Source organism: Copadichromis virginalis, linkage group LG15 (genome assembly GCF_057382275.1).
Source record: "Copadichromis virginalis isolate Kocher_CV1m ecotype Utaka linkage group LG15, C_Virginalis_male_GT1.1, whole genome shotgun sequence".
NCBI lineage: Eukaryota > Metazoa > Chordata > Actinopteri > Cichliformes > Cichlidae > Copadichromis > Copadichromis virginalis.
In genome coordinates, this window is record NC_140632.1 from 26,161,438 (window position 1) to 26,188,572 (window position 27,135).

General features: G+C 43.4%; 2 protein-coding genes across 3 annotated transcripts; both read left to right on the forward strand.

Moving 5' to 3' along the window:
• Window positions 1–1,630: 1,630 nt before the first annotated feature.
• Window positions 1,631–15,545, forward strand: LOC146692572 (uncharacterized). The gene is made up of 14 exons (XM_085432705.1): window positions 1,631–1,829; window positions 1,940–2,071; window positions 3,253–3,363; window positions 7,156–7,287; window positions 7,962–8,060; window positions 8,385–8,436; window positions 9,374–9,599; window positions 9,804–11,601; window positions 11,698–11,871; window positions 11,962–12,135; window positions 12,286–12,459; window positions 12,573–12,746; window positions 13,117–13,163; window positions 13,271–15,545. Exons 1-14 carry the CDS (start codon window positions 1,681–1,683, stop codon window positions 13,795–13,797), a joined length of 3,969 nt encoding a protein of 1,322 aa, XP_085288831.1. The 5' UTR covers window positions 1,631–1,680; the 3' UTR covers window positions 13,798–15,545.
• Window positions 15,546–16,423: 878 nt separating this feature from the next.
• Window positions 16,424–25,493, forward strand: LOC146692573 (transcription factor E2F6-like). 2 transcript variants are annotated; one of them, XM_085432721.1, is made up of 9 exons: window positions 16,424–16,672; window positions 20,059–20,343; window positions 21,569–21,600; window positions 21,712–21,740; window positions 21,871–22,057; window positions 22,368–22,522; window positions 22,922–23,037; window positions 23,108–23,267; window positions 25,091–25,493. In XM_085432721.1, the coding sequence occupies exons 1-9, from the start codon at window positions 16,556–16,558 to the stop codon at window positions 25,117–25,119; spliced, it is 1,110 nt and encodes a 369-aa protein (XP_085288847.1). In that variant the 5' UTR covers window positions 16,424–16,555; the 3' UTR covers window positions 25,120–25,493. The 2 variants fall into 2 exon arrangements, with proteins under 2 accessions (XP_085288847.1, XP_085288848.1); XM_085432722.1 differs by lacking the exon at window positions 20,059–20,343.
• Window positions 25,494–27,135: the final 1,642 nt, after the last annotated feature.

A 27,135-nucleotide genomic window follows, 5' to 3' on the forward strand; every position in this document is an offset into this window, starting at 1 on the left:
GTTCGAAAAACTATGACTCATGACGTGTAGCTAGAGTGACAGGAATGATAACAGACAATGCAACACAGACTGAATGAAACACAGAGACTAAATACCCACAGGGATGATCAGGGGAAGTGGAAACACACGAGGAAGAACAGCTGACACACATGAACCTAATGACAGGATAGGGGAAGTGAAAACTAAATACAATGAACAAAGAACACCAGACTCTTTCAAAATAAAACAGGAAACATTGAGACATAGACATGACACAAACTTCAAAACAAGGACCACACAGACATGAAACATGACAGGTAGACGCATGGCCCAGGAGACAGTAGAGGGGGAGATGACAGAAACAACTAAGAAACAAAGGACTAAACTGTAACCTAGAAATTAACTAGATGAGCTAAACTAGAACACAAATGAATACAAAAGGTAAGATACATAAAAACTCAAACACTGGGTCACACGACCCAGTACCTTGAAACAGGGAGTCAAGCACATCTGATTTGAGGCCTTATCCAGTGTCATACATGGCGAGGTAAAGCACAGGCCGCCCCCTCGAGGTTTCTGGTAGTTAGAATGACTCTGGGGTGTTGATTCATTTAAACTAACATAATCATCCTGCTGCAACCAGGTTTCTGTAAGGTAAAGTAAATTGATTGTCTCAAACAAGGATGCTGTGGACTCAAGAGCAGACTCAATTGCTCGAACTATGTACAATTTATTTGTAGGAAAAAAGTACTTAAACAAGGCTGATTCTAACAGAAACTATACGCAGGAACTGAGGGAGACCAGAGGATGGAGAAACGGACGTGGAACACAAGGAGAACACGAGGTTTTACTGATCTGGAAAACAATTAGAGTGGTACTAGTGGAGAGTCTTGTGCTTACTTGAAAACACCGGCTATTAGGCAGAGGAGGGGTTGCCGTGGGAGCGTCCCAGGGATGGCTGAGAATGCGGGGAAGCTGGTCCAGGTTCCAGGGTGTCCAGGGGAGAGGAATTCACCGTTGAAGTACGGGCTGGAGGGCAGGCCGAGGAGATGGTGAGTCCTAGGGTTCTAGGCAGACTGGAGAACGGAGTGGAAACAGAACCAGCGCTGCTGATGAGCACGACGGGTGATGCATCTGGAGAACACAGGATCAACCCACGATCCAGGCAAACGGAGTCCAAACACAGCGGAGGCCAAGTTTACCACTAGTGGTAGCAGGATGAATTGGCAAGGAGTGGCAGGAAACGCTGGCTTAAAAACCCTCCAGATGGAGGCCCGGAAATTGGAAGCAGGTGATGAGCTGGCCAACTCCACCGCAGGAACCTGGACCACATCCGACCAGACACTCCCATGGCATATGACATCGATTTATTGATCAATTATTAAGACATGTACCAACAGAGACTTGGAAGAGAGAGACCTAATATTTAATAATCCACATTTCACTGTTTTACTCTTTAGTTCAGATGTGGATGCTGTATTGTTCTTTCTTTGTGTTTTTTATGTTTGTTTTTTGTCTGTTTGGGAGCTGACACAGTCTCTATGGAGATGGGTTTTGGGGAGGGTAACAGGAGGAGAGAAGCTGCAGAGAGGCGTGTAAGACTGCAACTCTACTTCCTGGTCCCAACGCTGGCTAGCCCTATTTTGGAGGGTTTAATACATTTGTCCATAATTGTCCAGCCTGTCTCAGCTTGTCTCACCAATGTTTCTTTCACTGTTAACTATTAGTTTGCTGTTTCCGTGTGAAGGTGTGGGCTTTGCTATGGATCAGTGTGAGCAAAGAGAGGAGGGAGTCCCTCCCTCTGCAGCCACTCTGTGTGGGGAACATGAGAGCCAGACCAAAGCTCAGAGGTGAGAGGACCGTCTATGACTATCAGGACTCTTCTCCATGTCACAGCTCAGCACTCACATCACTGCTCCATCATTATTCACATTCAAAGCTCTGTTTGTGTTTGTGTTAGACCAAAGCTGTGGTTCAAATCACACTCTGCTGGACCTGAACATGAACCCAGCTCTGTGTCTGTAAAGAGTGACAGGTCCCTCAACGAGCCGATTGATTATAAAGAACAATGGTCTTCAAAAAGTTCTAAAAGGTACTGTAAGTTTTTGTTTTCATGTATATGTTTCAGAGGACAGTGACTCAGGGCACTACACCAACATGAGGTTGGATTAAACAGAGAGATACAAATTTTACACTGACAGAGTGAAACTTCAGTGTTCTGAATAAAGATATTACAGCAGTCACCTCAGGCCCTTAATACTGTAATCTAGACCCAACAATCATAATCTCCTATGAGAAAGTAGAGATAGTGTCTGTCTCCTGAATCCAAACTGGAAGCTGGTTCCACAGAAGAGGGGCCTGAAAGCAACATGAACACAGAAATTACATCCTGATTGTTTCCCAGTAAACCTTCTCACTGGTTTCCTGTTTTTCACTACTGCTCAATGGCTGTATCCCAATTCAGGGTCTGCAGCCTTAAAGTACACAGCCTCAACGATCCTCAAGGGCCGCGTACTTAAAGACCGCTAAGGCCAGAAGTGCGAGGCTTGTGAAATGGGACAGTCTAGCCTCCGTTGCGCTGCCCAGGTTGCCTAGCAACCATGATACTAACAGCTGGAAACGTTTCATACAGCTTTGTTTGACAGAAATGAAAGAGAAAATCTTTTGTTCACTTGTTTGTTTGTTTCTACATGAGCTTTGATCATTCTCTGTAAGATTAAGGTCAGCTATTGAACAGCGTATATTTTAAAGTAAAGGCTTTAAAACCAAGTTAGTCCAAACGTCACTAATGTCACATAACTTTGCCGACATGTGGCCAACAGTAATGTTTAATGTTCTTTGTTATTAAACATTTGCACATAAATAAGTGACATAATATTCAGTACTTACTTAAAGTTTACTCTTCGGCCGCCCCTCATCCGCGTTTTTTTTTTCGGCAAAATTATCCACACCCACCGCCGCGCTATGCATTCTGGGATATGTTGGGCCAAGAAGTCTACACCGCCACGTCCTTAAAATTCAGGGAAATGAAGGACGCATTTCAGGGCCGCATTTCGAGCAGCCTTTGAATTGGGACAGCCTTCGTCACGTCGCTGTGACGTAATCGGCCTTAAAATGCGGCCTTTCAGGCTGCAGACCCTGAATTGGGATACAGCCTTTGTCTCCACATTACACTGCTGTAACCTCTGTGAGTCCAAACTGATCAGAGATGCTCATGTCTGACCGATGAGGCAGTGATGTCATCACTCAAATCTGTGTGTGTGTTTTATGTAGAAGAAAAAAGCTGTGGTACAAATCATACTCTGCTGGATCTGAACCTGAACCCATGTCAGCGAGCAGCAAACATCATATCAGACTGAAAAAGAAGCCCTTATTTAAAAAACAGTAAGTCTGTTTATTATACAGAAATAATTAATCAGTTATTATTCAGAAGTTAGCATGTTATGACCAGAGCGATGTGTGTAAAATGATAACATGTCCCATATAAACCCAATGAGTTAAATAAAGCACAGCTCCACTCTTTGCACTGCTAACCACTTTGCTTTAAAGTTACTGAGTCTGAGTTAAATTGCTGCTGCAAATTTTAGAGCTAAACATGTCAAAATTACATGTCTCAGTTCCCTGTGAACCAATTACTCTTCTACTCCTGCGGCCTTAACCCTTGTTATGGGTTAAAAAAAAATAAATCTTTGAAAAGTACATGTATAAAAAAAAAGAAGTTCAAAAATCTTCATGTTTAAAGATGGATGAAAATACTTAAGAAAAAAATCCTGGTTGAGGTTGTCATAATTCATGCAAGAAAGGGTTAAAGTTCACTTCATACAAATCAAGGTTAATCTCGGCGCACTTTACAAAAACAACAAGGTCAGTGTTGAGGGGGCCTAGGGGCGGATGTTTGGGGGTGGACCCAAATGCAGACTCAAGAGGACACAGTGATGAGATTTAATAATCAGAATCAGAATACTTTATTGATCCCTAGGGGAAATTATTTTTTATTACAGTGCTCCATTATAAACAAACATTAACAAAGACAGACAATACTCTAACTAAGAATAGCACAATATATACAGGTATATATATACATAAAAGTCACTTATTAATAAATAGCTGAAAAAGAACATGTGCAAGAAGGGTGTAGTTGTTAAGATAAGATAAGATAAGATAGAACTTTATTAATCCCTCGGATGGGTTCCTCTGGGAAATTCGATAATGCCTGTTGCAGTAAACAGTGTGTTAAGTGGATGTGTTGTACAGGGAGATGGCCAAAGGCAGCAATGATTTCCTGTGTCATTCAGTGGTGCTTTTCGGTAATCTCAGTCTCTCACTGAACGTGCTCCTGTGACTGACCAGCATGTCATGGAGTGGGTAGGAGGTGTTATCCAACATTGTCTTTATCTCCGACACCACCTTGAGGGAGTCCAGCTCCATCCCCACATCATTACTGGCCTTACGAATCAGTTTATCGAGTCTGTTGGCATCTGCGACCCTCAGCCTGCTCCCCCAGCATGCAACAGCATAGAGGATCGCACTGGCCACAACAGACTCGTAGAAAATCCTGAGCATTTTCTGGCAGATGTTGAAATAGAGACGACTCTGGCCCTTTCTGTAAAGTGCTGTGGTGTTTGTAGCCCAGTCCAGTTTATTGTCGATATGTACTTCAAGGTATTTATAGTCCTCCACAATGTCAACTCTGACCCCCTGGATTGAAACAGGGGTCAAGTATTTCCTGGTCTTCCTAAAGTCCACGATCAATTCCTTGGTCTTTGCCACGTTGAGCTGCAGATGATTCTGCTCACACCACGTGACAAAGGAGTCGACCACAGCCCGGTACTCTGTCTCATCATCCCTGCTGATGCATCCAACCACCGCAGAGTCATCAGAAAACTTCTGAAGATGGCAGGTCTCTGTGCAGTGGCTGAAGTCTGTGGTGTAGAGGGTGCAGAGGAAGGGGTGCCCCTATGTTGCTGATTACCTTGTCAGACGCACACTGTGGGAGACGTACATATTGTGGTCTTCCTGTCAGGTAATCAACAATCCAGGACACTAGAGAAGCATCCACCTGCATAAACTTCAATAAAGCAGGAATGTAGTGGACATCTCTGAGGTGATGTAGAACAAACTACAGAAGTGATAATTTGTAAAGTTAATAACAATCAGTGTGGGGTCAGTGGGGTGGATCAGAGAGCGTGGAGTGGTGGAGGTGTGCTCCAGAGAGAAAAGGAATGTCAGTAGATATGGAACTCTCTGTGCCAGGAACTCTCTGCAGGAGGGGGAGATACAAGGGTACCTAGACCCGGTTCGTAGAGTACGCTTGGGGAGTGTGATCGTGTGTACAGCGTCTCTTTATGTCTGTCTCCACGTTGGTTGAGTGTGGAGTAAGTGCATATGAGAGCATGAGGGTGGGAATGGATGTTTGTGTCTGTGTGTGGCTGTATGTCTGTGTCTATATGTCAGGTTGGGTATCAGACGCCACCTCTCTGGGGACATCTCAGGCCCTCCAAGGTTTGGAGGCCTATCTCCACCCACCACCACTTCCCCTGCCAGTGGCGGACTCCCTCAGGTGTCGGTGCGTTGGTGGTTCTTTGTGTCTGGGGGTGGGCGTCCGGGTACACACCAGCTCACTCCTTGGCGGCCGCTTATCGGGGCCTGGAGCCTGGGGCTCGCTCGGGCCACTTCAGAGGTGGGGTGCCCCCGGCCTCTCGGCCTGGGGCTCGGTCACTCAGGCACAGCTGGCTGCCGGCGGAGCTCACAGGCGCGTCACTGCAACTCCCCCTGACTTCTGCTCCGCGGCTGCTGAGTGAGCCCTCATCTGGGACTCTCCTCAGCTCTTTCTGGGACAGTGGCGCAGCTGCCCCTCTGTTGGTCTTCCTTGGTCTCTTGTGTTCTGGGGGCCTCTGGATGTCTGGAGTTTTGATCTCCTCCATACCTGCTTCATACCCTGGAGGACGGGGCTGTGGCTCCCCACACTCCCTAGCAGATCATTACATGGAGAAACCTTTGGAATGCAAGCATGCTGATCCACACAGGTATGCACACAGGTGTACACACGGGTATTCACAGACGCAGACTACAGCTTTCTTGGCTGCTGCCTCAAAGCACATTGTGCGCTGTCTATCTTGCGTGCTGCACAATATCGTTTATTATTTAGTATCTACTGATATCTACTGCTAGCTAGTTTATTGTGATGGTGCTGTTTTTTTTTATTATGTTGCTCTTTGCTGTTTGCTTTCTCTTCTGTTTTTTTTCTCCATACAGGTGACCCAGGTGTTTTGTTTTTTTGTTTGTTTGTTTTTTTCTCTTTCTTCCCCCCCTTCTCACTTTCTCTTCTCCCCTTTGGTTTTCTTTCTCTCCCTCTCTTTCTTTCATTCTTTCTTTTCATTCTTTCTCCCTGTCCTATCCCCCAGTCATGTCTTTATTTTATTTTCAGTTTGTAGCAACTGAAAATAAAATAAATTCATAATTATAATAAAGGTCAATCAAATGGACCAATATGGCAAGGCCATGATGATCCACTTGGTAAAATAAATCCGCTTGGCATCTTTCTTGGCCTTAAGACAACAATTCTGATGGCTAAAGATCCAAACGGGACACACAAAAAAAAAAAAAAATAGATATGGAGACAGAAACTATTATAAAGAAGGGACAAGTCCGAGTTCAGATTTTCAGAAAGATTAGAGATGAGTAAAGACAGTTTGGACATGTGCAGAGCAGAGACAGAGGATGTGAATATGTAGCTGCCAGGCAAGAGGAGAAGAGGAGCTCATCATCACTTAAAAACATAACACGTCTTCCACCTGTGCTCTTAAAGCACTTTAACTCGGTGGTTTATAGCATCAGTTAACAAGCGGAAGCTGGAATGTAGCTCTATGTCATCAACTTCTTCTCTCACAGCCTGTTAAATTTCAAGTTCTTTTACTGATTAGTAGTGATTTGCATGTTGTGCACAGCCAATGCAGCACAATAGCCCCAAGCTTTAGGTGATGAGATGGGAACAAAGTAAATGTGGGGCAGAGATTACAATGGTGAAGTTAACAATGTTACTAATTCTCCTCCTTCAAAAAATAACTCAATAATCCTAAAGTTTGATACAGTTTGTTTTGTGCTGAGTCTTCTTGTTCTTCTGTATTCACTTGTGTGTGTGTGTCTGTGTGTCTGTGTGTGTGTGTTGTGTTTAAGCAAAAAGACACAGAGCAGCTTGGACTCTGCTGTAACAGAAACTGGACCTGAATCAAGTTGCGAGTCCGCGAAGAGCGAACAGACGAAAGACAGACGCAGCAAATTTCAGAGCTGGCAGTTGTCTAAAAACTAGTAAGCTTCACTGTGTGTGTGTGTGTGTGTGTGTGTGTGTGTGTGTGTGTGTGTGTGTGTGTGTGTGTGTGTGTGTGTGTGTACGTGCGTGCATTTGCATATGTGTGTTTGATATAGTTTCTTGCGCCCACTGGTTTTGTTTCGTTATGATGTTGCAAAAAAAAATAATTTGTATTCACACATTTTGAGAGCAATGGCCTCATAAGGAGAGTTCATGATGGTCAGATAATCCTGAAAAAGGTAATATCTGTCTGGAAACCCTCTTCTTGGCTACACCAAGAAATTTTGTCCATAAAACCAGAAGTTTTTTACACACTGAAAAAACCAGCTCCAAGAACACTAAGTACAATTATCTGTGTGACTGCAGATTACAAGAAAGAGCTGGAACAAATATAGTGACATGCAATAGCGTCATATAAAAGTATAGAGAGTAAAGGAGAAGATTGAGTGCTCAGTGCATCATTGGAGATCCTTCCTAAGGACTCCTTCAGTATGCCTCCTTGTACTGAAATCATTTGACCCATGTGGTACCAGTTTTTTTTTTGTTTGATTGCATGTTTTTACTTTTTGCCTCCACACCAAGTTTTTACCTTACATGCCCTACTTTTTTTTTCAGTAGATGTTTTATGCTGAATTTTTCAGTGGAGTGTGTTAAATCTGTGTACTTCTAACAGTGTCCTTCAGGAAAGTCCAGACGCACAGCTTGCACCCAGCTGTGGGTCTATAGAATGGAAGATATTTTTACAAGATGGACCCCAGTCTGTTGATAACAGGTAAGAATATAAGAATTTCATTTTGCGTCCTCCTTGAATACATCATATCCAACATTTAGATAAGTAAGTCCCCAAAAGTTGATTTTGATTATCTGGATGTAGCGTTTTCAGTGGGATTGGGGAAACCTGCAGTCAGCTGAGACTGAAGAAGTCACTTGGATGAGTGATGAAACATTTCTCCCACTGAAAACACAACATCCAGATGAACAGAATCAAGCTTTTGGGATCACATACAAGTATTTACTTTGTTTCCATCAGAATTTATTATAGAAAGGAACCCCTTAAACAAACTGTACTTATACTAAAGTTAAATGTGTTCTGCAGTGTTGACCAGCAGGTCCTGCACCATCAAACACATCTGGACTACGTATTTATGGTGAGTGGAAGTCTAGATTGTTTTCTAGAAGTAAAGTAATTAAACTTTATTTTATTATGTTCCAAAACCCCAGTTCCAAACCGTGACTTCCCTCCATGACAATAGACGCACTCCGCTCCCAACTCGTGGTGGCACACAAAAAAACACAGCTCAGCAGAAAAATCCACTATAGCGAGGTCTTTAACACACATTAGTCAACGGCTGTACTTAAAGTGTTTGACGCCGGCAGGAGCTCAGCCACCCTCTTAAAGCCAGTGCTCCTGACAACGGTAATCAGCTGGCCACGGATATCGAACGGCAGGTGTGGCTGCCTCCAGCTCAGGAATAATTCCTCCAGCAAACCAAAACGTGTGTATGTTATTTACGCGGATGTAAATAACACACACACAAACACACACAGAGAGACTGAGTAACAGGAGAGAGATAGCAGAACACAATAAACACATGAGCCTTGGACCCCTAGACCCATGCCGTGACAACTGGGTACATTGTTTAGTTATGCCTGTATATAAATATAAATAATTTATTTGATTTTATTTTTATTATAACTTCAGCAGTTCAGTGTGGTGGTAGCACTGTTCCACCATCTGGCCAGCGGCTTTCTGTGTAAAGTTTTCCCTGTGTTTGTCTCTAGGTGCTCTGGCTTTCTCCCACAGTTCAAAGACATGCAGTTGTTGGGGTTAGGTTAATTTGATTCTAAATTGCCAATAGGTGTGAATGTTATCTGTCTCTCTGAGTTAGCCCTGGATCAAGGCGCACACTGCCTCTCACCTCATGGAATCAGCTCCAGCTCCTCTGTGACTCAGATAAGCGGAAGAGGGAGGATGAATGGAAGCAATGAATAAATTCTGGCACATTAACTGTAGTGTATTATTACAAAGGCGTACATTTCTCGTCAGTCTCAACTGAAGTTAAACAACCTTTTTCTGGGTTCCAGATGTTGGAGGAAAACATTTTCAGTTTTGTGAAGAATGAGCTGAAAAAGATCCAGAACATTCTGAGTCCAGGTTACCCCAAAAATGCAGAGAATCTGAAGGAAAATGAGGAGGTGTTGGAATCTGACGAGGAGGAGAGGAAGAGTACCAGCGAGTCATTTCTGAGAATTACAGTGGATTTCCTGAAGCGAATGAAGCAGCAAGAGTTGGCTGACCGTCTGCAGTGCAGTAAGAGAATTTTAACACAATGGAAAGCAGAAAAAGAAGCAACAGAAAAAGTTGACATTTCAAACTCTGTTTGTATAGATTCTACGCATCTCCATCACATCTATGAAGTTTTCTGGCAGAATAGATTTAATGGAGTGTGTTTAAAAAAAAAGAAGTTGACCTTTTATTAAGCTTTATTAACTTGTCATCGTTTTTATTTTGTAGGAATTCAGACTGCAAAGTGCCAGCGTCAAGTCAAGGCTAACCTAAAGAACAGGTTCCAGTGTGTTTTTGAGGGAATTGCTAAAGCAGGAAATGCAACTCTTCTGAATCAGATCTACACAGAGCTCTACATCACAGAGGGAGGGACTGCACAGGTTAATAATGAACATGAGGTCAGACAGATCGAAACAGCATCCAGGAAATCAGACAGACCAGAAACAACAATCAGACAAGAAGACATCTTTAAAATCTCACCTGTTAAAGATAAGCCAATCAGAACAGTGCTGACAAGTGGAGTGGCTGGAATTGGGAAAACAGTCCTAACACAGAAGTTCACTTTGGACTGGGCTGAAGACAAATCCAACCAGGACATCCAGTTCATGTTTCCATTCACTTTCAGAGAGCTGAATGTGCTGAAAGAGAAAAAGTTCAGCTTGGTGGAACTTGTTCATCACTTCTTTCCTGAATCCAAAGAAGAAGATAGCGGCAGCTTTGAAGACTTCCAGGTTTTGTTCATCTTTGATGGTCTGGATGAGTGTCGACTTCCTCTGGACTTCCACAAAACTGAGACCCTGACTGATGTTACAGAGTCCACCTCAGTGGATGTGCTGCTGATAAACCTCATCAGGAGGAACCTGCTTCCTTCTGCACGCATCTGGATAACCACAAGACCAGCAGCAGCCAGTCAGATCCCTCCTGACTGTGTTGACATGGTGACAGAGGTCAGAGGATTCACTGACCCACAGAAGGAGGAGTACTTTAGGAAGAGATTCAGAGATGAAGAAAAATCAAACAGGATCATCTCCCACATCAAGACATCACGAAGCCTGCATATCATGTGCCACATCCCAGTCTTCTGCTGGATCACTGCTACAGTTCTTGAGGATGTGCTAAAAACCAGAGAGGGAGGACAGCTACCCAAGACCCTGACTGAGATGTACATCCACTTCCTGGTGGTTCAGGCCAAAGTGAATAATGTGAAGTATGAAGAAGGAGCTGAAACAGATCCACACTGGAATAAAAAGAGTCGGAAGATGATCAAGTCTCTAGGGAAAATGGCTTTTGATCAGCTGCAGAAAGGAAACCTGATCTTCTATGAATCAGACCTGAAAGAGTGTGGCATCAATATCACGGCAGCCTCAGTGTACTCAGGAGTGTTCACACAGATCTTTAAAGAGGAGAGAGGACTGTACCAGGACAAGGTGTTCTGCTTCATCCATCTGAGTGTTCAGGAGTTTCTGGCTGCTCTTCATGTCCATCTGACCTTCATCAACTCTGGAGTCAACCTGCTGAGAGAACAACAAACAACATCTCTGCTGTCTAAAGTAAGACCCAAATCTAAACTCAAACATCTCCATGAGAGTGCTGTGGACAAAGCCCTAAAGAGTCCAAAAGGTCACCTGGACTTGCTCCTGCGCTTCCTCCTGGGTCTTTCCCTGCAAACAAATCAGACTCTTTTACAGGGTCTACTGAGACAGACAGGAAGTAGCTCACAAACCAATCAGGAAACAGCCCAATACATCAAGAAGATCAGTGAGAATCTGTCTGCAGAGAAAAGCATCAATCTGTTCCACTGTCTCAATGAGCTGAATGATCATTCTCTAGTGGAGGAGATCCAAAAGTCCCTGAGTTCAGGACGTCTCCCCACAGAAAAATTGTCTCCTTCTCAGTGGTCAGCTCTGGTCTTCATCTTATTGTCTTCTGAAAAAGAACTTGAAGTGTTTGATCTGAAGAAATACTCTGCTTCAGATGAGGCTCTTGTAAATCTCCTGCCAGTCATCAAAGCTTCCAACAGAGCTCTGTAGGTGGATCTGTGAATAGGTCAAGGAAATTGGATATTTTTTATTTTGTATGACTTAAATAAATCACTTTGTCTTCATTGGCAATTGTTCCCCAGGCTCAACAGATGCAACCTTTCAGAGAGAAGCTGTGAAACTCTATCTTCAGTTTTTAGCTCTCAGCCTTCTGGTCTCAGAGAGTTGGACCTAAGTAACAACAACCTGAAGGATTCCGGATTGAAGCCGCTATCTGATGGACTGCAGAGTCTTCACTGCAAACTAGAAACACTCCGGTAAGGATACAATTAATTAATGTTTAGATTTTGACTTATTTTAAAGGTTTTTCTTTAATGTTGTGTGATTTAATCATGATTCAATCTCAGTCTGTCAGGTTGTCTGGTAACAGAAAAAGGTTGCGCTCCTTTGGCCTCAGCTCTTCGTTCCAACTCATCCCATTTGAGAAAGCTTGAGCTAAGCAACAACAATCTCAAAGATTTTGGAGTACAGCAGCTTTCGATGGCACTTAAGAGTCCTCACTGTAAAATTGAATCTCTGAGGTCAGAATATAGCCAACTAATGCTCGTGTGAAAATGTCCAAATGTTGAAATGGGTGGCCAACATCTGTTTTTTGTTGTTTTTGTTGGGTTGTTTTTTTTTTTGTTTTGTTTTATTCTTTGTTTTTAACTTCATGACCTCTATTTATCCAGTTTGTCAGGTTGTCAGGTCACAAATGAAGGCTGTGGTTGTTTAGCTTCAGCTATTAGCTCCAATCATTCTCATCTACGAAATCTGGACCTGAGCAACAACAATCTGCTGGATTTAGGAGTCAAGCTGCTTTCCGCTGGACTAAAAAGTCCACACTGTAAAATGGAAACTCTGAGGTCAGAATACAACTGTCTTAAATCAATCTTAATGTTCATCCAATGGTGCAGATGGTCAATAAGTGTAGGTTTTTCTTTACTTTCTGCTTGAATTTTGTTTTTACTAACTCTAGTCTATCAGGTTGTCTGGTAACAGACGAAGGGTTTGCTTCTCTGGCCTCAGCTCTTAGTTCTAACCCGTCTCACCTGAGAGAGCTGGATCTGAGTTACAATCATCCAGGACACTTAGGAGTGGAACAGCTATGGGCTGGAGTAAAGGATTCACACTGGAGACTTGATGTTCTCAGGTACAGGAATATGACAAGATCTTAAAATTTCTTTTCACAGATGAACCACAGAGGTTTCGAAGAATGAATCTACATCACATAAGAAGTTTATACTTTTCACATTTTTTGTGTAATATATTTCTTCTGAATAGATTGGTTAATGGTCATAATTATGTGCAACATGCATCTATAATGCAGAGTATTCTTTTGTGAACTTTGTCAATAATCCAGTGAAATACACTGGATTATTATCATGATACGGTTATAAGCAACACAAGCAGGTTTCAAAAAAATGTAAAATGGAAACTGAGGTCAGGGTACAGATGTCTGTTAAATCACTCTTTATGTTCATGATGGTGCTGATGGTCATCCCAACTCTTCTTTCATCCAGGGTGGAGCATGGTGGAGCACACAGGTTGAAACCTGATGTTAGGAAGTGTAAGTTTGACTGCTGAAAAAAAGCCACCTGTCAGTTTGTCTTTAAACCCTATCTTTAAATGATATTTTTGTTAGTTATTATTATGTCTCCTCTCTTCTTCCATCAGATTTCTTTGAACTTGAACTGGACACAAACTCAGTAAACAGGAAGCTCAAACTTGCTAACAACAACAGGAAGGTGATAGTGGGAGCGGAACAGTCGTATCCTGATCATCCAGACAGATTTGATACCTGCTCTCAGCTGCTGTGTAGAAATGCTCTAACTGGTCGCTGTTACTGGGAGGTCGAGTGGAGTGGGGGGGTCTTTATAGCAGTAAGTTACAGAGGAATCAGTAGAAAAGCAGATAGGACCGACTGCAGGTTTGGCTGGAATGATCAGTCCTGGAGTCTGAGCTGCTCTGATGGTGGTTACTCTGTGTGGCACAATAACCGGGAAACATCCATCTCCTCCTCCCTCATCAAGAGCAGAGTAGGGGTGTATGTGGACTGTCCTGCTGGCACTCTGTCTTTCTATACAGTCTCCTCTGACACTCTGATTCACCTCCACACCTTCAGCACCACATTCACTGAAAGTTTGTACGCTGGGTTTAGACTTAGGTCATATGACTCCTCAGTGTCTCTGTGTTCTGTGTAAGAGTCTGTGGGAAATGACCGCAGCTTCAGATAATGTTGATGATGCATGATGGTTCACTTGGGTTTCCACTTGCGCTCTGTCATCTTCCGTATCGACGCTGGAAGACCAGCTCAACACTAACTGCATATCTTAGATAAGAGGAAATTACTAGAAGTAGTCTTACCATTACTAACATCTAGCAATCAAAAAGAAGATGGTCATTGTAAAAGTATTAATCTTCAGGAACTAATAGTCAAAACACAAATTTTAAAATAAAACAATAATAAAAGGCAGGCAATAGATAATAATAGATGACAACATACCATGACCTTACATACGACGTACCAAAAAAGCTGAATGAATCTTGAACTACAACAAATTCTTCACCTAAACAGACACATCAATGACATCAGTGATATGTCTGTTTAAGTGTCTGTTTGGTTTGGTGAGGGTTAAGCATCAGAGTTACCTTTGACTGAAAAAGTTTAAAAATCAAAAATCAATGATTCATCACTGACAGACATAATTATTCAATACTGCTAGCTCACATGAAATAATTCATGTGTGCACTACTACAGACTTCACAACTGACTCTAACGTGGCTCTGACATTGTAACATTAAAACAGTGTTAGGAGATCTATTTCTGTGAGACCAGGTTTTTTTGTGCATCAGCACAGATGCTTATTAGAGGTACCTGCTTCCGTTAGAGAAATGTGAGCCTTTTTTAAAGTCTGCCATTGTTTCTACACTACCCGTTGTTGTGAGAGCCTTCAGCTGCCACACAGTCCACACAGCATTGCAATAATGGCAACCATCACACAGAGGGAGGATGTATCCAATTTATCATGTTTATATTATTCACTCTCATTTTTTTTCTCTTTGCTGCAGAGATGTAACAGTGTGACATCTGTCACTATCCAGCTTTTCTATTACTGAAGTCGAATTCATTCGTTAAAATCCAAATAAGCACTTAACACTTTGAATTGTGGGATTTGTTTTCTTTTCCAAAAGGTATATTAGTGTATCCTCTTGTAAAGGAAGCATCAAAGTGCAGATACCTTTGTGTTGGTCCACTCCCACTCTGTGAGTTGTCTTTACTTAGAGACCTGCAGCAATAAATGCACTTCTATGTGATTTATGACTGATTTTGAAAAGTGCTTTATTGTTTTTTTATGTTAATTTTACTGATATAGACACTGTCCCTGTGTCCTCCAGTCTGTGAATCGTAAAATGTTTCAGGACGACAGAGGACACTTGTAGGAGGAGCTATAATCAAGGACACGTACACTTTGCATAATTGTTTTTAACCTTGAACACATAAAAGAAGCAGCCAAACCCCGGCCATGATGAGAGTGTCCCTTATTTTTTATACATTATTCTCTCTCCTCACCCCCAACTGGCTGCAGCAGATGGCCGCCCCTCTGCGAGCCTGTTTCTTCCTGTTAAAAGCAAGCATTTCCTTCCCACTGCCGCCAAAGTGCTTGCTCGTAAATTGTTGGCATTTTATCTGCATTGTTGTAGGGTCTTTGCCTTACATTATCAAGCACCTTGGGGCAGCTGTTGCTGTGATTCGGTGCTATATAAATAAAAGTGAACTGAATTAAATTGAATTTTTATTTTTGTCATTTTACGTGATCTGCCCTTCATTCTTTCTCACTGTGAAATTTTAAAAATGCACAGCCTGTTGTTTTAATTTAAAGTAGTTCCATTAAAAAATATTGGACACTTTTATGCCTGTGAGACATTAATAAAGCATTAGTGGGATGGACTCTGGCTTTTCTTTTTCCCTACTCTGTACCTTGACTTCTCCCCCGTCTCCTGCCTGTGGCCCAGGAATCAACCATAGGTCTCCATGCTGAAGATGTCTCATTTTCTAAAATGGATCTGTCAGAGGGACAATAGCTGATGCTGACGGGTGTGTATAGATGTATTTTTAAAGTATAAACAAATAGAGCAATAAAATCAAACTCAATTATAAGCTGTCCCTCGGAGAAGGGCTCATCTCAGACTCATGTAAAACTAAAGAAACTAACCTTGAAGGCTTTCCTATGATTCCTGTCATGTGAAACTTTATTTTTTTAGGAGATAAAACTGTTCAGATTTAGGTCACATAACTTCCAGACTATTTTCACGGCCAGAAGCCGTCACTGTGGAATGCACTGAATATTGATCCAAAATCACAGGAAGATTCGGCTGATCCAGAGTTTCAGTCTCACTGTCACAGAAAACACGGAGGATCATCCAAATCTTAGCACTTGGTTCCTCCTATGCCGGGCGGCGCATCGGGCAGCTAGTGATCTCCATAACTCTGCCATTGCCGGTCCCAAGCCCGGATGATAAAGGAGGAGGGTTGGGCGTGGGGCTAGCAACCCCACCCTGTAAAAACTCCAAACATCCAAATCTAACCTCAGTATTTAGGCTTCTGAAGTTCAGGCTCATTAACTTTAAGAAGGAAACATACTTTGTTCTTGCGATCTGGACCTACTTGTCCCACTGATCCAGCACTGAAGCCATGTACACTGTGCTCGGAGACCTCTGGGGAGTTTGTCTCCGTCGGTCTTAAACTCTAAATCTCTGCTTTATAATCTGCGCAGGAAGAGGGGGCGTGTCTCTTTACGTTACCTTCTTCCGCATTTATACATCCGGGTCATGCACGTGTTTTTCCGGTGACACGAGACATAAACAAACGGCACGCGGCGGGTGTACGTGGGTTAAGTCCGGATTGTGAGTCTTACCGGTAACAAACAGATCCCGGATGCAGTTGGAGAGGCGGTTAGCATGGTGAAGTGTGTGGTTTCTGGGTGTCCGAACCGCGTAGCTCACTACACCCGGGGGGCCTTCCAGCCACCCCCCAAGAGGTTCTTCAGCTTCCCCAAAGACCCGACTCGGGTCCAGGTACGAGCTCCGCTGTGTGTCCGCTGGCTTTGTATGAAGGAGGTTTACTTTGAAAAAAGTATTTTATTATCCTGAAAAAATTTCCAAAACATTCAAAGACTTTTCCAAACCTTTCCTTCTAAACCATGAAAATGTTTTAATGGATTGCATGTATATAGCGCTTTTCGAGAACCTCAAAGCGCTGTACAATTCCACTATTCATTCACTCTCACATTCACACACTGGTGGACGCAAGCTACAGCTGTGGCCACAGCTGCCCTGGGGCAGACTGACTGACTGAGTTTTCAAACTCAGTTTGCAAACATTCCCAGGCTCACGTTATTACGTCTTTGTTTTTAGTTTTAAAGTAAAGAAATGGTTTGGAAACTTTTTTTAAAAACACATGAAAACCAAACTGAGTGACGTCAGCAAGTAAAAGTAAGTAAGTGAGTAAAATTTTATTTAAATAGCACCTTTCAAGATAAAAATCACAAAGTGCTTCACATAAGCTAAAACATAAAAAAATCAACCAAAAAGCAACCGTTGCTGTTTGCTCTCATGAAACACTGATTAAAAATTCAAATTTTATTTGTCACGTACACAATCATACACAGTACGATATGTAGTGAAATGCTTGGACAACTGCTCGTGACCTAAAGAAAACAAAAAAGGAAAAGGCAAAATCATAAGATAGGAAATTAATATGAAGAATTAAAAAGGGTAAATTTAACTAGGAAGGAATAAAATATAAATTAAGGTTAAAAATGAAATAACTGTACAACACAAATTAGAATGAAGGGTAAATTTAACTGGGAAAGAATAAGATAAAATATATAAATTAAAGTTGAAAATAAAATAACTGTACAACAAAATACACAATATAGAACTATATAAGAATGTATGAAGAAATATAAATAAATATATACACAATAACAGCAGCTGTACAAGTATTAACTGGAAATGAAGAATATAATGTCCAGTGTTGTGCAATCCACATTATGTCTTGTACAGTGCAGATATGCTTAAAGTGATTTAAGTGATGAAGTGAAAACAATGTCCAGAATGTCCAGTGTGTGTGTAAGAACTATATGTGTGGGTCAGTACTGTGTGGTGGTGTGATTGAGAAACCGTATCGCCTGCGGGAAGAAGCTCCTCCTCAGTCTCTCTGTGTTGGTCTTCAGGGAGCGGAATCGCTTTCCTGACCTCAACAGAGAGAACAGTCTGTTGTTGGGATGGCTGAGGTCCTTCACGATCTTCCTGGCCTTGGTCCAGCACCGCCTGCTGTAGATTGAGTGCAGGTCAGGGAGCTCGGAGCGGATGGTGCGCTCAGCTGATCGCACAACCCTCTGTAGAGCTCGTCTGTCCTGCATGGTGCTGTTCCCGAACCGGGTTAAGATGTTTCCCGTCAGGATGCTCTCTATGGTGCAGGAGTAAAAGTTCCTGAGCACCTTGGAGGGCAGTTGGAAGTCTCTCAAGCGTCTGAGGTGGTAGAGACGCTGACGGGCCTTTTTCACCACGGTGTTGATGTGACAGGACCATGACAGGTCCTGCGTGATGTGAACTCCGAGGTATTTGAAGCTGTCCACTCACTCCACTGGGCACTCGTTGATGACGGGGGTCTGGTAGTTCCTCTCCTGCTTAGTGCTGAAGTCCACTATCAGCTCCTTTGTCTTACTGACGTTTAGAAGGAGGTTGTTCCTCTGGCACCAGTTCTCCAGATTCCTAATCTCCTTCAGGTAGGCCGTCTCGTTGTTATCAGAGATCAGGCCCACCACGACGGTGTCGTCAGCAAACTTGATGATGGTGGTGGAGCTGGTAGTGGCCACACAGTCATATGTGTACAAAGAGTACAGCAGGGGGCTCAGGACACACCCCTGGGGGGCTCCAGTGCTGAGAGTGGTGGAGGCTGAGACATGTCCGCCATCCTTACTGCCTGTGGTCTGCCAGTTAGGAAGTTGGAGATCCACTGACACATAGATGAGCTGAGTCCCAGATGCTCCAGCTTGGTGGTGAGTGTGGAGGGAATTATGGTGTTAAATGCAGAGCTGTAGTCTATGAAGAGCATTTTAACATAATTCCCCCTTCTAGTGTCTGAGTGAGTGAGTGATATGTGGAGGAGATGAGAGATGGCATCGTCTGTGGAACGATTTGGACGGTAAGCGAACTGTAGTGGGTCCAGTGTGTCTGGTAGTGAAGAAATGATGAAGTCTCTGACCAGGCGTTCAAAGCACTTCATCACTACTGAGGTGAGGGCTACAGGGCGATAGTCATTGAGAGAAGCAGGGTGGGGTTTCTTCGGGACAGGAACAATGATGGACTCTTTGAAGCATGTGGGGATCACTGACTGAGATAAAGAGATGTTGAATATCTCAGTGAACACAGGAGCTAGCTGGTATGCGCAGTCTCTTAGGATACGACCTAGGATGCCGTCTGGTCCTGCTGCTTTCCTGGTGTTCACTCTTTTGAAGGCTCTCCTTACTTCATGCTCGGCGATGACGAGCACGTTTCCGGTGCTGGCAGTATCTTCCTGTCTGCAGCCGTTAGCGCTGCTAGCACTAGCATTGTTGGAGTCCTTAGCTGCAGCCTCGAAGCGAGCATAGAAAGTGTTCAGCTCATCTGCCAGAGTCACGGCCGCGTTCGTCATACCGGTTGTTGGTGCTTTATAGTCCGTTATTGTCCTTAGTCCCTGCCACAGGCTCCTAGAGTCACTCTGTTGCAGTTGTGACTCTAGTTTCCTCCCGTAGCGCTGCTTCGCCTCTTTCACCGCCCTCCGCACGTTATATGACGCGGCTTTGTACGGGTCCATGTCCCCCGTCGTGAGTCCCGTGTTGTAGGCAGCGGTGCGGGATCTCAGAGCGTCGCGGATGGTTTTATCCACCCACGGCTTCTGGTTGGGAAACGTTGTGACAGTCTTTGTCTCCACGGTATCATCCGCTAGTTTCCCGATGAATCCCACAACCGCTTCCGTAAACACGTTGACATCATTATCGGAGCTGTTTCTGAACATGCCCCAGTCTGCGTCATCGAGTGCGTCCTGTAAAGCGGCCACCGATCGATCCGTCCAGCGCGCGACCTTCCTCTGAACCGGAACTTCCTGTTTCAGCCTTTGTTTGTATTTTGGCACGAGGAAGATGGCGGCGTGATCAAATTTGCCAAATTTGCCAAATTAGTTCATGGACCAAACCATGAACTAATAATGCTGGTTTTTAATTTCATTAGAGATGAGTTATTGTGATTCTGAGGGCGTGCGGCAGCAGGCAGATGGAATAAAAGATGAAATAGGCGTTAGAACTTTGGTGTAGGTCATGAAATCACTGTGTTGAGGTGTGGTGCAGTTTCCCCTGCAGTGCCTCATGTGGGGTGATCAGGTCCAACTGACCTGCAGTAACTCTGGCGGCTATGCTCAGGTTTGGCTGGCCGCCCTGAGGGAGACGCACAGGCAGGACACTGGAGAGGACCTTTTAATCTGTGAAGACCACTTCCTGCCGGAGGATATCTGCAGAAAGGGAGTCACCAGTGATGCCATTCCGCTCATGCCCCCTTGCCTGGATGGGCAGCTGGGTCTGCTCAGTGCCTGGGAGGTCGATTCCTCTGAGGAAGACGAGCAGTGGCACGCCGGAGGCTGCAGTAACGACAGAGAGGAAGATGAATTTAGAGAGGAACGTCCAACTGCACCGAATCCACAGCAACAGGTGGGAGTCTGTTCTGATTTGGTTAGTTGTGATTTTTCAGAAACTGCTGAGGTTGAACTGAAGGTCTCTGTGGATAGCTGCGTGCTTTGGACAAACTGCACACACGCAGCACATGTGCAGAAAAATGACAGCAGCTTCACTGTTAGTTGGACATGAAGAGGAATGAGCAGCGTGTTGACGTGTGCTGAAACATTTCTCTGATAATAATTAGCTAATATTTTAAGAAAATGAATCATCTTTAAAGCTGTGAAATAAAAAGTATGTCGGAAACTCTCTAATGAGATTTACTGCTGTTCTTTCATAAATCTGGTTCAACTCAATCACCAAATTAGAAAGGTCAATTAACTAAAAGAAAAACTAAAGTAAATACAGCAAAAACAGAAGTGGCCCTAAAATTGAGCCCTGTGGGACGCCTAATGACAGAGAAGCAGAAGACAATTCAGAACCGAGAAGGATGGTGGAGAAAGTTCTGTTTGCTAAGTGTGACCTAAACGAATTAAGTGCAGTGCCACCAATGCCCACTAGATCATTTAATCAAGATAGTAGACTATTGTAGTCTACTGTGTCAAAGGCAGCTGTTAGGTGAAGCAAGACCAGAACAATGTGGTTACCAGAATCACATGCCAGAAGCATGCAGTTAAAGAGCATTAGTGCACGGGCACCAAGCAGGCATCAACAGGATCCAGGGGTCGCTCAGACAGACACAAAATTCTTAGGAACAATCCGTGCGCTGTTCAGAAAACAGGAGAAAAATTCCTTGGTGAAACTTCAGCTTCACTGACCATTTCATTTACAGTGGCAGCGATGACACAGAGACTTGGTTTCATGAATGACATGGGTCACAAAAGCAGAGCGACACATGAGCAGCCCTGTCACACTGGTGCCATTATTCCAGCCAAATTCAAAGTCATCAACATGAGTCAAGCATTAAAAGCCGAGGCTCATTCATCAATCATCTGGTTTCCATTTTTTTCTTGCTCAGCCATCATCTTTTACACATAAATAAACTGCCCCTCAGTAGGCTTCCAGAGGATGGCTAATCAATGAAAAGTAGTACAGTAGTGCAGCTTTAAAGCGATAGGAGCTAAAAAAAAAAAAAAAAAAAAAAAGCTGCTGCAGAGGATGAACATGTCAGTCATGCAAAGCTGCCCTAGTGAGAAACATTGGCCCTGATCTTGACTCTAATGTGATTCGATTGATTCATTTTATAGTTTCTGTTTTCCAGGGTCCGGGCTGGGATTGGGACGACAATATCAGGTAACTTACGTCTCTGTGTTTTGTGTTGTCTGTTAATTAAAAAGTTCTAACTGCCTCTCGCAGCTTGTTAGTTCAGCACAGTCTCAAATGCAGTCTTCTTTTCTTCTGCAGTGCTTCCCTCCAGCAGAGCATCAAGCGCGGTGAGTCTTAGTATTCTACTCATTTCTAATCCTGGACTCTACTGCAGTACCTTTGAATGATTGTTACTGAATCAGACACAGTTTTGGTGAAAGCTCGGCACTGTGAAGCAAACGGCTCCGTTGTGTTCAGGCAAACCTCTGGGCTCGTTGACTCGCGGTTTCCTGGAGCTGCTGCTGGCAGCTCCTGACGGCTCCCTGGACATCAGGCAGGTGGCAGCGAACCTGCAGACCTCCGTGCAGCAAGTGCACGCCATCGCCAGGGTCCTGGACGGCATCAGCCTCATCCAGAGAGAGTCGGCCCACAAGATCAAGTGGATGTGAGTCCTGAACGAGAGCATGATGGATGTGTTAGGATCTGCCTCACTATCTTTTTCCATAAATTAAGTTTTTATGTGATTCTAATTTTCCTCCAGTCAAATTTGTGCAGGTTTGTTCTGCAGTGCAGTTTTTGTTTGAGTGCCTCTCACTGATAAACAGCAGGTTTGGAGGGAAGTTAATCATCTTCAGGTTAAATGGCAGGTTAAACGCAGCCTGCAAGGAGACTGTGAGAGCAGCTGAAGATGTTTTTTCCAGTTCGGGTTAGGAGTCGGTAGTTCCTCTTTTAGCATGAACCTTCTCTGTGTGCAGAGGTTGGAGCTCCATCTCCAGCTTCCTGTGGAGGAACCAGCAGAAGTTCCATAGAGAGATTCAGAAGCTGAAGCTGGTGGAGGAAGCGCTGGACGGCTTCATCAGAAGCTGTGCCCAGCAGCTTTTCAGCCTTACGGACAACGTGGAAAACTCTTCATATCCTTCCATGTGGGACTGAGGTCAGAGGTCACCCCTCTCAGAGGCCGTCAGCCTTTCGACAGGCCACCGTCCTCCAGCTCCTCATGCGAGCTCCAAACATGTGCCGAGTCCGGCCCAGGGTCTCCTGTTGAGCCCATTTTCCTGGATTATTATGGTATTTTAAGAAAGTAGTAGGATTAGCATTCTCGATTTCTTTCTTGTTAGCTGAAAGAGTCATCTCCAGAAATATGAAAATAATAATGCAGAGATCCTGGGTTCAGTGAAACTGCAGGAAAAATCTATAATAAGTCTGAGAATCAGTCACATTGCTCAGCATCAGGTATATAAAAGTGCCTTAAGTCTACAGATTTTTGCTCTTTTCTTTAAAGTGAGAAGTTTTCTTTAACCCTTTTTTACGCTTGCCTATGTGACGTTCGAGGACATCAGTCGACTTGGAGTGTACCGGGATCAGACGGCCATCATTGTCAAAGCTCCCGAGGACACTAAGCTGGACGTTCCTGCTCCCACAGAGGTGATGCAGAGTTCAGACGGCCACGTCTCTGCTGCCTCAGTCATTTATAAGTGTGTCTGTGTTTCTTTAGGAGAGCGTTCAACTCTGGCTGAAGGCAGTGAAAGGTCCCATCTTGGTGATGACCTGTGAGGTTGGCTCTGACAATGCTGTGACCTCTGACCCCATGCAGAGGATTACCTCATTTTTAACTCTGAACGAGAGCCGCATCAGGACGACGGAGCTGCACGAAAGTATGAAAAGAAACCCTTGCTTTTTCTTTTGGCTCCGATGTTGAAAAAGAATCTGTCAAAAAATTCCAGATCACCTCTAAAGGTTAATGACTAAACCCCAGCCACCTCTGGTTAAAGTTTCCATGCACATCTGTCCAGAACTTTTTTTTTGTCTGCCGTGCGAACAAACAGCAATCGGCCATTTGGCATTAGAGATGGACCGATCCGATATTACGTATCGGTATCGGTCCGATACTGACCTAAATTACTGGATCGGATATCGGAGAAAAATAAAAAATGTAATCCGATCCATTAAATATCACGAAAGCACCTCACAAAACTTGCAACACGCCGTAACTCACCTCAGAACGTTAGCACGTCAGAGCAGTATGCATCACGTGATAGAGCGGCTGTGGCATGCTGGACCTGTCGGTGGTCTGGATAGCATTTGGAGCTTCGCTAGCAACCCGGCATTTCATCTCCGACAAAGTTATCCCGAGAGAAGTAAAGCAAGTGTGTAAGTCCATCTCTGAATGTTTGTAAAGCATTCCTGCGTTAAGCTTAACAAGCGACTGCCTCTCCTGCTGCTACTTCAATCATGAAACTGCTTAACGATCAGCTGATCGGCTTTTCTGTCGCGAGTCCGTGTCTCTAGTTTGCTTTTGGCCCATTTTGCACCAGAAAGAGGAAACCAGTGGCTGAACAACAGCAGCACGTTTAAGCTTGATCAGCTGTTGTTAGAATGTATTTAATATTACTTTCTACTCGAGGATCTTTTTCTACGTAGCTGACGCTGGTAACTGTGCAGGGGCGGATCTAGCAAAGTTTAGCCAGGGGGGCCAATAGGGCATTAACAGGGAAAAGGGGGCACAAAGACATACTTTTCTTTCTTATTCTCATTTAAAATGTCTAGCTTTTAATAAATAATTATCTGACACCCAAAGTTTTAATTTGATGTAAAATGAATAGAAGTCAATTACTGTATATAGTAACTATTAAGTCTAATATACCCTAGTAAGCTATAGTACTTTTTCCTTTGGGAAGGTACCATCTGTGCAGTCTGCAATTTTGTTGAAGAAAGATGTTGAATCTATTTAATATTTCTTGAAAAATAATTGATTTCTGTGCATTTTTTTTTCACACTGCATCAAATTAAGGTTGATTACGTCGATTAAGCATCATGAGGTGGAGCGTGAGGGGTGGTTCCCTATTTTTTATTTATTTATTTTTGTTGTTGCTGGGAGTTGGAACCCTATTAGTTAGGTTGCTTAATATTTATGCTAAGTACTCTTTAAAATACCAGAATAGGGAGGATGGTGTAGGTTTAAGTTTATTAGATTGATCAGTATTGCTGAACTATGAAATTTTTTTTTTTTTGCATACAAGTATAACAGAATAGCTTTAGTGTAGTTGTTGTTTTAAACTTGAGTATGAACTTATACAAAATGCAGCAAGATATTTAAAAAACAGTTTTGTTGATTAAAAAACACTATATCGGATTCATATCGGTATCGGCAGATATCCAAATTTATGATATCGGTATCGGACATAAAAAAGTGGTATCGTGCCATCTTTATTTGGCATCAGTGCCAACCGCGAGCACGTGAGGTCGCTGTGAATCCTGCCTTCTTTTCCTGGTGTGTTTGTTATGGAGATACTAACATCTTCACTTCAGTGTCCCTCAAAATGAAGACGTCACACAGCTATCAGCCAGTTACTTTGAAGCTGCAGTGAAAATGACTCTGCAATCCTGTTGATTGGCTCATTTGGGACGGGGGGGTGTGTCACCTGGCAGCTTGTCTCTGGTCTCATTTCTGAAGTTATTCTGTGTTTGCTGTTTTCAGGGTCACTCACTGACCTGGAGAGCCCATGAACACCAGCTGACCTCCAGGGGTGCCGGCGTGTTGCTGCATGTGTCTGATAAATGCACACAGGGAGAACATGAGGAAGTACCTGCTGACGGTGGCTCACTTTAACTCATGCTTGATGCTGTGACGACATGACAGCAGCAAGCTCCTCCTACCAGAGGAAACAGTCTGAGCACAGAAAAGGGAAAAAAACAGTTTTCATCTGGACCAATGAAACGGCTTTAACCTGCTGAGCTCAGTCTGATGCACAGTGCCTGTATTTCACTGTTTGTCTTTCTGTCCTTTGCTTTGTGTTTTTAATGTATAAATGTTTACTTCTTCATCTCACAAATACCTCAAATATACTTGGACCAATAAAGTTTTACTTTAAAGTTGTGAATCACTTCCTGTTTTCATTCATGAGGAAAAAAAAAAGCTCCAACAAAAGTGTTGAGCAGCAGAAAGTCCCAATACTCTGTTCCTCCCTTTAAAATTTCCTGAAGTGCACAGCTGAAAATCAGAAGTAATAATAAAGGAGTTTTTAGTGGCATCAACTAGAATCTAGAACATACCATAAGCATTTCCAATAAAAATAAATACTTAACAAATGGTCATAATATTAATGGTTCAAAAAGAAAAACTTCATAATAAAAATAAATGTGAATTTATGTTCTGTGCTTCGGCTTTTTTATTTTACCACACATTTTGTTTTTGTCTGGAGTCTCAGGTCAGCATGAGCCACTAGCTCCTGCTGCTTTCTGCTTGTAGTAATACACAGGTACAGCAGGCAGGGGGCAGTATACTACACCTAATGTGTATTCACTTCATCTCGTGTTTCGAGCTGATTACATTTAATAATGAACTGGTTCTGATCGCATTGATCGAGTTTATAAAAAAGTTCAATCAGCTGTAAATAAATAAATACGTCATCAGTAAGAAATCCATGTTCCTCTCTCTCAGCTTTGTTTTTGCAGCTTTAGAATGTTTTAAATGACTCTCACGTGTTGCATTCATATTTGTGATCGTGTGAGTTATGAAGCTCCGAGTGTCCCAAAGGCTCGTCAGACTTGTTGCAGTTTAATTTCTTCTGTCTTAAAGACAACATTCGGGGAACAGCCTTCACCCCGCTGTGTGGACGGTGAGAGGACACAGAGGTCACCGTGGAACTGACTTTAAGAAATCTACTTGAGTCTGAGAGGGGTGGCCTGGTTACAGCACATCATCTTCCTCCTCTTCGTGTGGCTGGTCGTGGTCCAGCTGCAGGACCCCGCCCTCCTGCTGTCAGGACGGAAACACAACATGTGAGCAGAGCGGAGGAAAAGTCCAGGATCGTTCCTCGGACATAATTCTTTTTATTCCAGGACTTTACTTTGGGTGAGTTTTTGTCTTTTCTCTACTGATGTTTGTGTGGGAGTGTTCTCCCACAGCAGTGAGTCTGTAGGAGTGAGTGTTTTGTGGTGTTTTTGAGCAGAAGCTGCAGGTTTTGTGTGCTGTTCTCTCGGACAGTCCTTAAAGAAGATGACTTGTGCTTGTGTAATGTGAGCAGTGCTAACAGTGCGCAGCAGGTCCTGGAGGTTGGTGTGTGTGTCTGCAGACTGAAACTGGTTACATAACGTGAGTAGACATGGCATGTCCTCCTCCAGCAGCAGCTGTAAGCAGATGTTTCCTCTTTGGACTGAAACTTTACAGACATGTGACCATCAGCTCTGAGGTATACTGATGGCAGGAAAATGCATCATCAGAGCATTCTTCTCTGCTTGTGGTTTGGGATCTTTGAAATATTAAATGACTTATAATTAGTGATCATTATTCTCCAGTGAGCCTGTGGAGTAAAATGTGTTTGGGGCCTCTGCTAACCTCCTCTGTCCTCCACAGCATGCTCACTATTACTACAGTCTGTATATAAAAGATGGAGATCTGACTAAAGCAGCTGTGACACTGTATGTAGATTTCTGATTGGTTGAAAATTTGGCTTTAACTGGGTGATGAGTGACAGCAGAGATCCTCACAATGAGGAAAAAGCACAAAACTAAACTACAAAT